The following is an 11,834-nucleotide window of genomic DNA, read 5'->3' as shown; positions in this document are numbered from 1 at the left end:
ACCCTGATCGCCTGCCGATCACATGGCTAATAGACACAATAGCGAGTGATATTGGGAAATAACCGCGGCGTTTCCTTGGCTTGAGGTTTCTTGACCGCACACGTCTCAGTTCCTTAGACTTTTCCCTAATTGAATGAAGTTAATCTTAATAGTCCGCAATCAATTTTCACACCCACCATGTTGGCTTGAGTAGAATAAAGACGTTACGGAATGATTGTAAATAGAATTCATGACTAATCTCTGACAATCAAGTCAAACAGCTCTATAAAAATTAATAGTGGGATCTTTCCAAATATCTTTGGTCAGTTAATTTGATTTTCACACCATCATTATCCATCTGTCTTGTATATACCATTCTTACATCCACTGTACATAAACCATCCATTCACACAACACTGTTGTTTATTATTCATTCCTTAATCCAACCTCAGTCCACAAAACATTCCTTCCACCCTCCAATCATGTCCTTCCCCTCAGTATTTTACACTCATTCATGAGTATTGTCATTCTAATGTAACCCTCCATCAATTCACCAATATTAATTATTGTCCTTCCTGCTCCCCCCACAGCAGATTTGATTAAATCATTTTTCTCCTCAAGATTTTGTTCAATTTATGGGGGGAGCTGGAGGATTTAGGCCTCAATTTTCCTTTATTTGCAACATAAATCGTGTCTGCTTCTCCACTGTAAAAGTCTGTAGCAGGCCAGCTTTCAAATACCTCCATCCTTCGCACCCTCTTCTTTCCCTGCAGCCTCAGTCCTCTCCACTTATCTTGTGCCAATGTTCTTGTATTGGCACAGCAGCAGGTTTTTAAAAGTCTTTTTGAACGTGGCATTGCAGAGGGCGTAACAAGCCGGGTTGATGGTGGAGTTGACGTAGCACAGCCAGTAGCCGATGGCCCACACGGTGTCAGGAACGCACGACTGGCAGAAGGTGGAGATCAGCACCATGACATTATAGGGGGTCCAAGTAATGATGAAAGCAAGCAAGATGGCAAAAATCGTCTTGGTCACCTAACAGGAGAGCAAATATAAGAGATTAAAGAAAAAGAAGGAAATCAAACGCAAGAGAAGAGCAAAGAAGGCTTTCAATCATTTCTACTGTCCAGGGGAGCAGTGTTGTTTTCATTGAATAGGCTGGAGGAAAGTATGGAGAAGATTTGAGAAAGTTTTGCAGTTCATTCCAGTGAACACTATCAAAGACTGCTTGTTTTTACAGATACCACACAAAACTTTGAAAATATATTCAATGAGATCTAAAGTAAATCGTGTCTTTCATCCTACAACCATCCAGTATTGCACATATAGAAACATAAACACACCAGGACAAGTAATGTCTATATCTTTCAAATGAAAACATATTTTGAAATTATATTTTAGCCAGAGTTTTTTCGCCCCACTGTGCCAAGTTCAATCACAACAGGCATTGACAAAAAATAGTCTTTGTGCTTTCGAACATTTCAGGGTCTGTACTTTTTCGTTCAATGCTTCTACTTTTAATATCGAATCAGAGTATTTTTTTCACGCAAATATCTGTACATTTCCTTGATTGATTGAACTTATTACTTTGAAGATCCAGCCATCCATTTTCTATATTGTTTATCCTCATTATGGTCACGGACGAGTGCCTATCCCAGCTGACTTGCAGGGTACACTCTGGACTGGTCGCCGGCCACTCATACAGACAAACAACCGTTTACTGTCACATTCACACCTACAGACAATTTAGAGTCTTCAATGACCCTAACATGCATGTTTTTGGGATGTGGGAGGAAAAAGGAGTACCTGGAGGAAACCCACGCAAGCACGGGAAAAACATGCAAACTGCACACAGGTTGGCAAGAACCCGGATTGGAACCCCCAACCTCAAAATTGTGAGACAGATATAATAACCACTTAACACCACACTGGCACGGTGGAAGACTGGTTAGAGCGTCTGCCTCACAGTTCTGAGGACCGGGGTTCAATCCCCGGCCCCGCCTGTGTGGAGTTTGCATGTTCTCCCCGTGCCTGCGTGGGTTTTCTCCGGGCACTCCGGTTTCCTCCCACATCCCAAAAACATGCATGCTAGGTTAATTGACAACTCTAAATTGCCCCTAGGTGTGAATGTGCATGCGAATGGTTGTTTGTTTATATGTGCCATGCGATTGGCTGGCAACCAGTTCAGGGTGTACCCCGACTCCTGCCCGATGATAGCTGGGATAGGCTCCAGTACGCCCGTGATCCTAGTGAGGAGAAGCGGCTCAGAAAATGGATGGATGGATGGATGGATGGATGGATGGATGGATGGACCACACTGGCCATTTTGGAAGAGGCAGCACAAATAAACGAAGAAACGAAAAACCTACTACAAATCCATATTGAAACTCCATGTACTGCCAAGAAGAATTTCATACTAAAGTACAGAATGTGAGTTGTTTTGACACTTAGGCTATTTCCGGTAGATGTGGTCCTGAAGGCCTCATCAAGCTGCGACCTTCAACATTTTCTCACAGTCCCTGGACCAAGAAAGAAAATGGATGGATGGCTGAAAGATAAATATATGCCTCTGCACTTCTAAAATGTATTCTATGTTAATTATCGCCTCGCATAAGCTTTTGTTTTAAGGATAAGAAATTATGATATTAGTATGTTATCACTTTGCTGAAAAACAAAGCAAGATGACTGTGGTTGGGGGGGTGCCAGTTGCATGAAGCAGATGATAACTGCCTATTCATGGGTGCAAACTGTATATGACTTTGTCTAAGGAGAAATAAACTCTTCTAAGAAAAGCAGCCACCAGGTTGTACTTGAACTGTCTTCTGGCATGCAAGTTTTTATTACATTGTAACTCTCATTCTTCTCAAAGTGCTTTGCCTGTCTCGTCGAGTAAAGGGTTAACATTTCCCCCTTGACATTAACCAGGTGTGCTAGAAACCTGACATTATTACTTGTGCGCCAGCACCCTGCATCCTAAAGCTTGAAATGATTTTGCATTGTCTCCGTTTGGCTCTGTTCTGTTCTTGAAGATGACACAGCAGCAAAGTATATGACCTCACCAGTAGCCAACGCTATTTCAAATGCTGTAAATCACTTAAGACCCAAAAAACATACTTTCTTTTCCCTCGCGGCCATCTGTCTTTTCCGCTTCACTTGGCTCCGAGCGATGCTCGCGAACTTCCTTGCCACCGTCCTGGGGCGGCTGATCGGGATGGAATGCCTGTCGGCTCCCTCCCCGGGCGGGACGATCTCTAGTGCTGTGATGCATTCATCCCCAGCCTGCTTGGTCACGATCTTTATCTTAGACCACCTTGAGGTGGAATTGATTTTGGACATGGGAGGATTTGTCAAACTTGCTGGAACTGGGTTAGAATTAGTTGGAGCCTTGTAACAAAAAAAAGAGAGAGAAGGTTTTGTTATTGATGATAAAAGTTGCTTTCACAGAGCTGCTTCGGTTTATTTTGTTTTCTGCCATTGTTTTTAGAAGCACTAAACATACTAACAGTTAGTTGGGTCCACTAATACTTTGTAGAAAAACCTGTCTGTCTTCTGGGGGTCTCTACCAGCACTCTACATTTCAGGACTGACATTTTTGTCCATTCTTCTTTGCCAAATAGCTCAAGCTCAGACAGATTGTATGAGAGGGTCTCTGAAAACTCTGCCAATGCTAACCAGTTAGTTCTCCACCACTACATTCCTATCCAGCGTAAGATCAATATTTGGTTTGAAAAAATGTCAAATCAATCTCATGGAGAGCAGGAGGTTCCTGCTCATTATTACATTGTATTAGACTTTGTTCCCTTTAAGCCTCCCTGGCTCCCTTAAATGTGGCTGTATCAGTCTAAGATGTTATGTCATGAGAAATGACTTTTCGGCGTACACAGTTACTGGCACTTTATAGCAACCACCGGTCCGCGGACCGGTACCGGGCCGTGAGGCATTTGTTACCGGGCCGCAGAGAAATAATGACCTATTTATGTAATTTCTGTTGTATTGCAATTCTAGTGTCAAAGTGTTTTATTTTGAAAATTGTCCGGATCTTCTCCGCCGTACCGGCTACGCGTCTCATATGACACGTCGAGACTGCACAGAACGCTTCCGTTTCCGTTTCCGGTCCGAGCCGGCTCGAACGCTTCTGTTTACGCCGGTCCGACGGCGGGAAAGCTCAAAGAACGAAATCATTTCATGAACCAATTCAGTTCATTACGTTGACTGAAATGATGAGTTTGTTTTGAACGAAACAACACTATATCAGGAGTCCGAGTTAAAATATCTGATACAGATACAGTCGGAGGTTCCTGCTCGACACAGGCAGAACTACTTTTACGGAGTTCAGAGTCTACTCTCATTGAGGAGCTACGGAACTGCAGTCTGGTCTGGCTGCCTACAATAACTCCGACCCCGACTCCTGCATCGCGCCCACAGTGGACGCACCACGAACGGCGAAGGAGGAAGCAGAAGCGAGGCAAGTGAGCGTGCGTGCGTGCGTGCGTGCCACCACAGCCGGTCCGTGAGAAAATTGCCGACACCTAACCAGTCCGCGGTGCAAAGAACGTTGGGGAACACTGTTTTATAGGGCAAAATAGTAAAGTAAGGACATCATTACAAAGAAGGAAAACAGTAAAAGGCGTACCTCACATATCGCATCATTGCTTGCCTTTGGTTCTGTTGGGGGAATAAAGGCTGTGGACGAATCATTGGAGCTCTCCTTTTCCTCCTAGATGAGATAAGACAGATATGTTGAGGGTTTGACAGCCAGACAGATTTGGACTGCACGATTCGAGTAATGTGCACGTGACGGACAGTCAAGGCTTACAATTGAAGTACTCATACACTTAATCGACCAACTGAGATGCATGACTAACCTGCCGTCAAACACATTCAATAAAAGGAAGATGAGCAAGAAGAAGTCTTTGGACCCGAAATGCTAATGTGGGTGGGTGCTGTCACAGAAAACATTTTGACTTCATCCTATATAGTACAGCTGTCCTAATGCAGGGCAGCCGTGCTGTCGAGAAACACCCAAACGTGACAACAAACACGAAAGCCAAAAGAAAAGAAAATCAAGGCCAAACCTTTAAAAAGGCTTTCCTGAATCAAGAGAATTTAACCAACATCCAAATCGAAACAGTTGGTTTTAGCATTAACAACAAATTGCCTGTCCAGTGCACAATGGGACTGGTCCATGCCAGTCGTTGTGTCCAGAAAGTCTGTGGGTGAGCGTTTTTTAAAAGGTCTGTTCACAACAGTGCAACACGCACAGAGAAAATACAATAATTCAACAACGTAAACTTGTCCACAAGCACACGCACCCAGCTAAACTCCGAAACACTGTGCATCTTTTTAAACAGTCACATACCGCAAGAACAGAGAAAACGGACACCATATACTGTAACTGGCTTTTTGTTTTTGGGGTGGGGTTGATGATAATCTTTGAATTACTAGAGTTAAAATTATCCTGAAAACCTAATGAATATAATAAAGCAGAGATCTCATTTGATGTGCATCCCGCGTCTGAGACGCAAAAAAATGAGCAGGGACCCATGAAGCGTACTTAACATGCGTCCGTAGACGCGTGGTTTAAGACTCGCCGTACGTATATGTGTGTGTGTGTGTGTGTGTGTGTGTGTGTGTGTGCGTGCGTGCACGTGTAGGTGTAGGTGACGAGCTTCCTCACACAGCGAATCAAAACTACAAATACTGTCTTGGTGCTGGCCAATCAGAGGCAGAGTAGGGTGGATTATTGTTCCATACAACGGACACAGGAGTTTTTTTTTCTGGGCGCGATACATTTTCATTGTTGTGGTGACATTCACCCCGCCGCCGACGACGCAGCAAGAACGCCATTTGCTCCGTAGATGCACACAACTGGGACAAAGGGAAAGTTAACTGTTTATTACGTTCGCTAGCCTGCGAGCTAACAAGCTAAGGACTGGAGCAAAAATGCTCACTCGACCATCATTAAAACGTGACCACTCAGAGCCGGTTGTGTGTTTCCACATAATACACACACACACACATGGCAAAGTTAACTGTTTATAAACCATAACCACAGCGGCACACAGCATCTAGCGAACTCAATTGCAGCGTCATTTGATTGACAGGTGAAGGTCTCACGTCACAATCACAGCTTGAGGGCGGGCCTAATTTTACATTTTATTTTTCCTCTACTTAACCAGGTAAAAGCCTATTGAGCGATAAAATGTCCTTTGCAAAAGTCAAGAGGTAGCAGAAATTATAGAGTACATAACACGACAACATTTATACAATAAACAAAATAAAGACTAAAAAAAATAACAGTGATATTAAGATGTATGGCATCTAAAAACAGTGACAAAGCCCAATTGCTTTTGAGTTCCTACTTTTTTTGTTTGTTTGTTTGTTTGAATTCATTCAAATTTGGCAGTCTTTAAGACATTTCTTTGGCCTCTTTAGTGGGTTAATAACTCTATACCTACTGTATGTGCCAAATGCTTAATAATTGTTGAAGTAAAATTTTTGCAAACAGAGCCTGAGTCTGTTTTTTATTTATCTAAGATATTTAATGTATTTTTATACATTACAATGCCAATGTTCTTTATAATTGAAAGTTAATTGTTCTTAAAAATGATGTACTTGAATTATTGTGCTCTATAAAATCATTATATCAATGGCATTTGAAAAAAAAAAAAAACGCATCAATACTATAATTTATCGTGATAGTTTGGGGAAAATGTATAATCCTAAAAAATTTGCTATCGTGGCAGGCTGAAACATATATTGAGAGAGAGCAAGAGCAATGGACAACACAAAAATATCGTACAAATTGTACAAATAAAAATCTCCAATATAGCGAGACCACAACGCAACAACCGTCATATAGTGGAGGATTAACTGTTTCTGTACTTTGTGATGATAAGTTGCAGGGACTTGTTGTTCCAGGACTGGGACTCATTGTTTCCAGACATGTGCATCCTAGGACTCAGAAAGTCTCAAGGTGACAAATGGTGATATTTCAAGACAGTATGTAGCATCATTAATTTATGAGTATTTACAACTGAAGTCCTAATGAAAATTATATTCACAGCGCCTGATGAATATCAGAATCAGAATAAGAATCATCTTTATTTGCCAAGTATGTCAAAAACACAAGGAATTTGTCTTCGGTAGTTGGAGCTGCTCTAGTACGACAACAGACGGTCAATTGACATAAAATACTTTTGAGACTTAAAGACATAAAAAACACAGTCACTGAGCAATAAAAGGTTACCAGTAATGTGGTAATGCCGGTACAATTTTCTGTCTTTTTTTTTCATTTAAATTTTTTTTATTTATTGTTTATTGTATTTTATATTATTTTTTGACAATTGTGCAAACAGATGCAGTCCTCCAGCAATTAGAGCAGTGTGAAATGACTAATAGAACAATAGTCCGGCTCAATGACCATTGTGCAAAGGGCGCAGAGAATATGCTCTCTAATATTATAATTAAATTATCAGCAAATAGCGTCAATTGTGCTCCTTGTCAGTGTCTGATTTACAAATCACATCACACCAATAATCATCAACTAAACACTCCTTTTAAAGATATTTTCCCTCTTTTTTAGATTTTGATTTTTTTAGATGAGCTGCTACTATTGCTTAGTTCAGTGGGATTAAAAAAAAATGCGTTTGTTAGGGTTGGGGTTAGGGTGGATGGAAAATAACCACGAAGGACACCGACATAAACACTCAGATCATACCAACAACAAGTAGGGGGGAAAGAAATCCCACATCGTGCTCGACAACTAAACCACCAGCATGCAACACAGAAGATAGTAGACCAGTATGAGAGCGTGTAAGGGTGATAGCACGAAATTTAACACACCTGCTCCCCATTCACACCCAATCGTTAATTGGGCTAAAGTGAAAACTTAGGGGTGTACTCACTTTTGTTGCCAGTGGTTTAGACACTAATAGCTGTGTGGTGAGTTATTTTGAGGGTAGAGTCAATTTGCAGTTATACAAGCTGGACACTGAATACTTCAAATTGTAGCAAAGTGTCATTTCTTCAGTGTTGATGCATAAAAAGATATAATACAATATTTACTAAAATGTGAGAGGTGTATTTATGTTTGTGAGATCCTGTAGACAGACAGAAAGACAGACAGACATTAGACGTACCTGTGTTGTGAGCCCAGGACTGGGTTGAGCTGGCATCTGTGGTCCACCTGATTTGGCTGCACCCGCCCTGCCGTTCTTCACAGCCTCATCAACAGTGGTTGTCGAGTCCAAACTGAGCTTGGGAGTCAATTGAGGACTCTTCCGAGGACTGCTTTCATTGTTGTTGTTTTGTTTTCGCATGTGACTCTTCGTCATGCTGGGTGTTCTGGGAAAATATGACGGTATGATGAATATATACAGACAAATATTCCTAATTTTTTTGCCAAATTAGAATTTTACTTTGAGCCTTTCTTCTCTTTCTTGTCTGGTTTATGTTTGGAAACCCTGCTCCTTGATGCCAGTGAGATGTGGATGTACAGCACGGTCATAATTATGACTGGCAGATAGAACGCCGCTATTGCAGTGCCAAAGGTCACCGCAGGGTTCGACAGGAACTGGACAAAAATACAGAGACATCTTTTTATCATCTCTTCGATACATCGATTTTTTTTCTAAAAGGTTTACAGTCAAAGAGAAATTTCAGCACAATGGACTGCTCCACAACTGACAAATATTACAAGATGCTGTTAAAAACAAAAACTCAAAAGCATTGTCCCTCTCTTTGTTATGAAAGAGTACTGTAATACGGCCACATTATAATTATTATTATTATTATTATTATTATTTTTATTTTTTTACATTTCCAGGAACAATTGCTGTAATCGTTAAAAAAAATGAATGAAAGTCAAAATGTTATGGCTTACAAGATTAAAGTTGTATTGTTTTCTGGGAAAAAAAGTCCTAAATATTACGTTTAATTATTGAATGTTCAAATTGTTACCCGAACGCAACAGTAGTGCCTGGATTTATTCGGTTGTTTTTCAGAAAAGAACTTGCAAAAGCCGGATATCGCTGTGTCTGAAATGTGAGTTCACAAAGCTGATGCGGGTGGCTCAATTAACATCATTAGCTGCGTGGTACTTTCGGCGCAAAGGTTGGCGGACAGTGAGCCATCGATCCATCCATTTTCTGTAGCGCTTATCCTCACTAATGTTGCAGGCGTGCAGGAGCCCATCCTAGCTGACTTTGGGCGAGAGGCGGGCTACACCCTGAACTGGTAGCCAGCCAATCACAGGAACAGGGAGCCTTTGGTGTTAAACTTCACACTGGTCGTGGCTCATAACGTTCCGCCTCCGGTTGATAGGTAGATACTTTATTGTTCCTGTGCGGAATTCGAAAATGCTGCTGATACTTTGTAGAGGCCCGCAAATTCTAATGTTGACTTCAACACTCCCATCTCATATTTGGTCCCGGTAAAAAGCTGGCAAGATGCTGGCTTGTATGGTCATTGTGAAAAGCAGCCTCAATCTTTTCCTTACTCTTTTTATTGGGTAAGGCATTTAACTATTTGCTAATAACACTTTTGGTTGAGATACCAAAGTTTGTACAGTCACATTGACCAGTTCACACTGACTGGCACGACTATACAGACAATTTTTTTGGGTTACTGCAGCTTGGAAGAGAAAGGATATACAAAACATGGTGATGAAGAGTGGCTGCTAGTGGAGGCAATACTTCCAGTCCAGTATCGTATTTTTGGCATCACTCTCTGACAAATTCAAGGTAAATGAACGTTTGCAACCAGCTAGGAGAGTTAGGAATCTACAATTGGTGAAATACTGTCAATACTATAGACTCGGTACCGAGGTGGCTAACTAGCGAACTAGCATGGCTAACATGAGTTTGTTTTCACTCTGATGTTACTTTGCAAAGCATTGAAGTAGCTACTCATATTCTAAGAAATAACTACTTTTACTGATGTACTACATTTTGACTTCATTTCGAAAAATTCGATTGTTTATTTCCTTTACGAATGTACATACGGAATGCATTCAAAGGAAAAACATTTTTTGCCCAAACATTTCCAAAAAATACAATTCGGAACTGTATTTGCAGTACTGTGATACCGTAATACCGCAATATTTTTAGTCACGGTTATCGTACCATCAGAATCTGATACCGGCCGATGCCTAATATGGATTTACTTGCACTGTAGCCTCTACAGACAATCTCTTCAACCGTCCTTTTCTTAGCTGCTAATATTATTGACTCTTAATTCCTCATGCACATCTTAAACATATATTATTAGAATATTATGGCTTTATTCTTTAAAAGTTAAGTCAAGTTTTTTTCTTGTAATATTCCTAATAATTTCCTCATACTTTTTTAATCTTATCAAAAATAGCTGTAATAACGTTATATTCTGGCAGCACGGTGGACGACTGGTTAGAGCGTGTGCCTCACAGTTCTGAGGACCTGGGTTCAATCCCCGGCCCCGCCTGTGTAGAGTTTGCATGTTCTCGCCTGTGTGGGGTTTTTTACGAGCACTCTGGTTTCCTCCCACATCCCAAAAACATGCATGGTAGGTTAATTGAAGACTCTAAATTACCCATAGGTGTGAATGTGAATGCGAATTGTTGTTCATTTATATGTGCCCTGCGATTGGCTGGCAACCAGTTCAGGGTGTACCCCGCCTCCTGCCCGATGACAGCTGGGATAGGCTCCAGCACGCCCGCGACCCTAGTGAGGAGAAGCGGCTCAGAAAATGGATGGATGGAACACTATATTCTCACATACGTATGGCATTTTTTCTTGAATTATTGCGATTTTATTCAAAGAGAACTTTTTTTCATAATTTTCTTGTAATATTTTTACTTTTTATAGGACTAATTAGGACTCTATTCTCTGTTCGTGCAGGTGTGTGGATTTGATCTGTGTGTCCAAAATAATTTAAAATAATTTGTCAAGAAGCCCTCCAAAAAAAACCATTTCATTCAGGGCATGTCTTCCAAAAAAGTCATTTTTTTGTGTGTACCTGAATGTAACATTCTCCAGGTGGCACAGTCCTCTGCCCAACGATGAACTGCCAGAACAAGATGGCGGGGGCCCAAAGGATGAAGGATAAGATCCAGGCTGCCGCAATCATCAACCCCGCCATTTTAGTGGTCCTTCTCGCAGGGTATGTGAGGGGTTTGGTCACACAGAAGTAACGATCAAAACTAATAATCAACAGGTTCATCACTGATGCGTTGGAGACTACGTAATCTAAAGCAAGCCACAGGTCACAGACCACGGGCCCAAGAGGCCAGTATCCAACAATGATATAAACAGTGTATAAATTCATGCTGAACACACCAATGATCAGGTCAGCGCATGCCAATGAGAACAAGAAATAGTTATTGACAGTTTGTAAGTGGCGGTTGACTTTGATGGACAGCATGACTAAAATGTTCCCTGTGACGGTCACAAGGCTCAGCGACCCAGTGACCAGGGCGATAAAAAACATCTCGACTGCCTTGTACGGACTCGCAGCTCCTGTGCCATCGTCCGCTGGCGAGCAGAATGTTGAATCATTTGTGGACACGTTGCATGTTGCATTGGCCAACAGGTCACTGGACTTGTTGACTGAGGATCCTGGAGGAGAGCAGCAAGAGAGAAATCAATACTGTCAGATGAACAGAAAGACTCTATCTAGTGCAAGGTCTTTAAGGAAAAAATATAAATCAGTTCATATGGAATTTCTATTGGTATGGTGCAGACCTTGGCTGTAATTGAAAAATCTCACAATAAGAGTCAACCCCAGCCTATTTACGATTTGGTATTTACCAATTCACCTACTATTTCTTTTACTGTGGATCAGAGGTACAGACAACAAGTTTGGTCGGGTTCTCAAAG

At 41.4% G+C, this 11,834-nt stretch overlaps 1 protein-coding gene across 1 annotated transcript; it reads right to left on the bottom strand.

Moving 5' to 3' along the window:
- Positions 1-370: 370 nt before the first annotated feature.
- On the bottom strand, positions 371-11,546 carry chrm4a (cholinergic receptor, muscarinic 4a). The gene is made up of 6 exons (XM_061682763.1): positions 10,975-11,546; positions 8,400-8,554; positions 8,121-8,325; positions 4,613-4,696; positions 3,094-3,363; positions 371-1,014 (listed from the first exon to the last, which is right to left on the bottom strand). The coding sequence occupies exons 1-6, from the start codon at positions 11,443-11,445 to the stop codon at positions 769-771; spliced, it is 1,431 nt and encodes a 476-aa protein (XP_061538747.1). The 5' UTR covers positions 11,446-11,546; the 3' UTR covers positions 371-768.
- Between the last annotated feature and the right edge of the window lie 288 nt (positions 11,547-11,834).

The sequence above is a fragment of the Phycodurus eques genome, chromosome 1 (genome assembly GCF_024500275.1).
Source record: "Phycodurus eques isolate BA_2022a chromosome 1, UOR_Pequ_1.1, whole genome shotgun sequence".
Classification (NCBI taxonomy): domain Eukaryota; kingdom Metazoa; phylum Chordata; class Actinopteri; order Syngnathiformes; family Syngnathidae; genus Phycodurus; species Phycodurus eques.
Note: the sequence above shows the minus strand (reverse complement) of the source record. Positions and strands in the feature narration are given on the sequence as shown.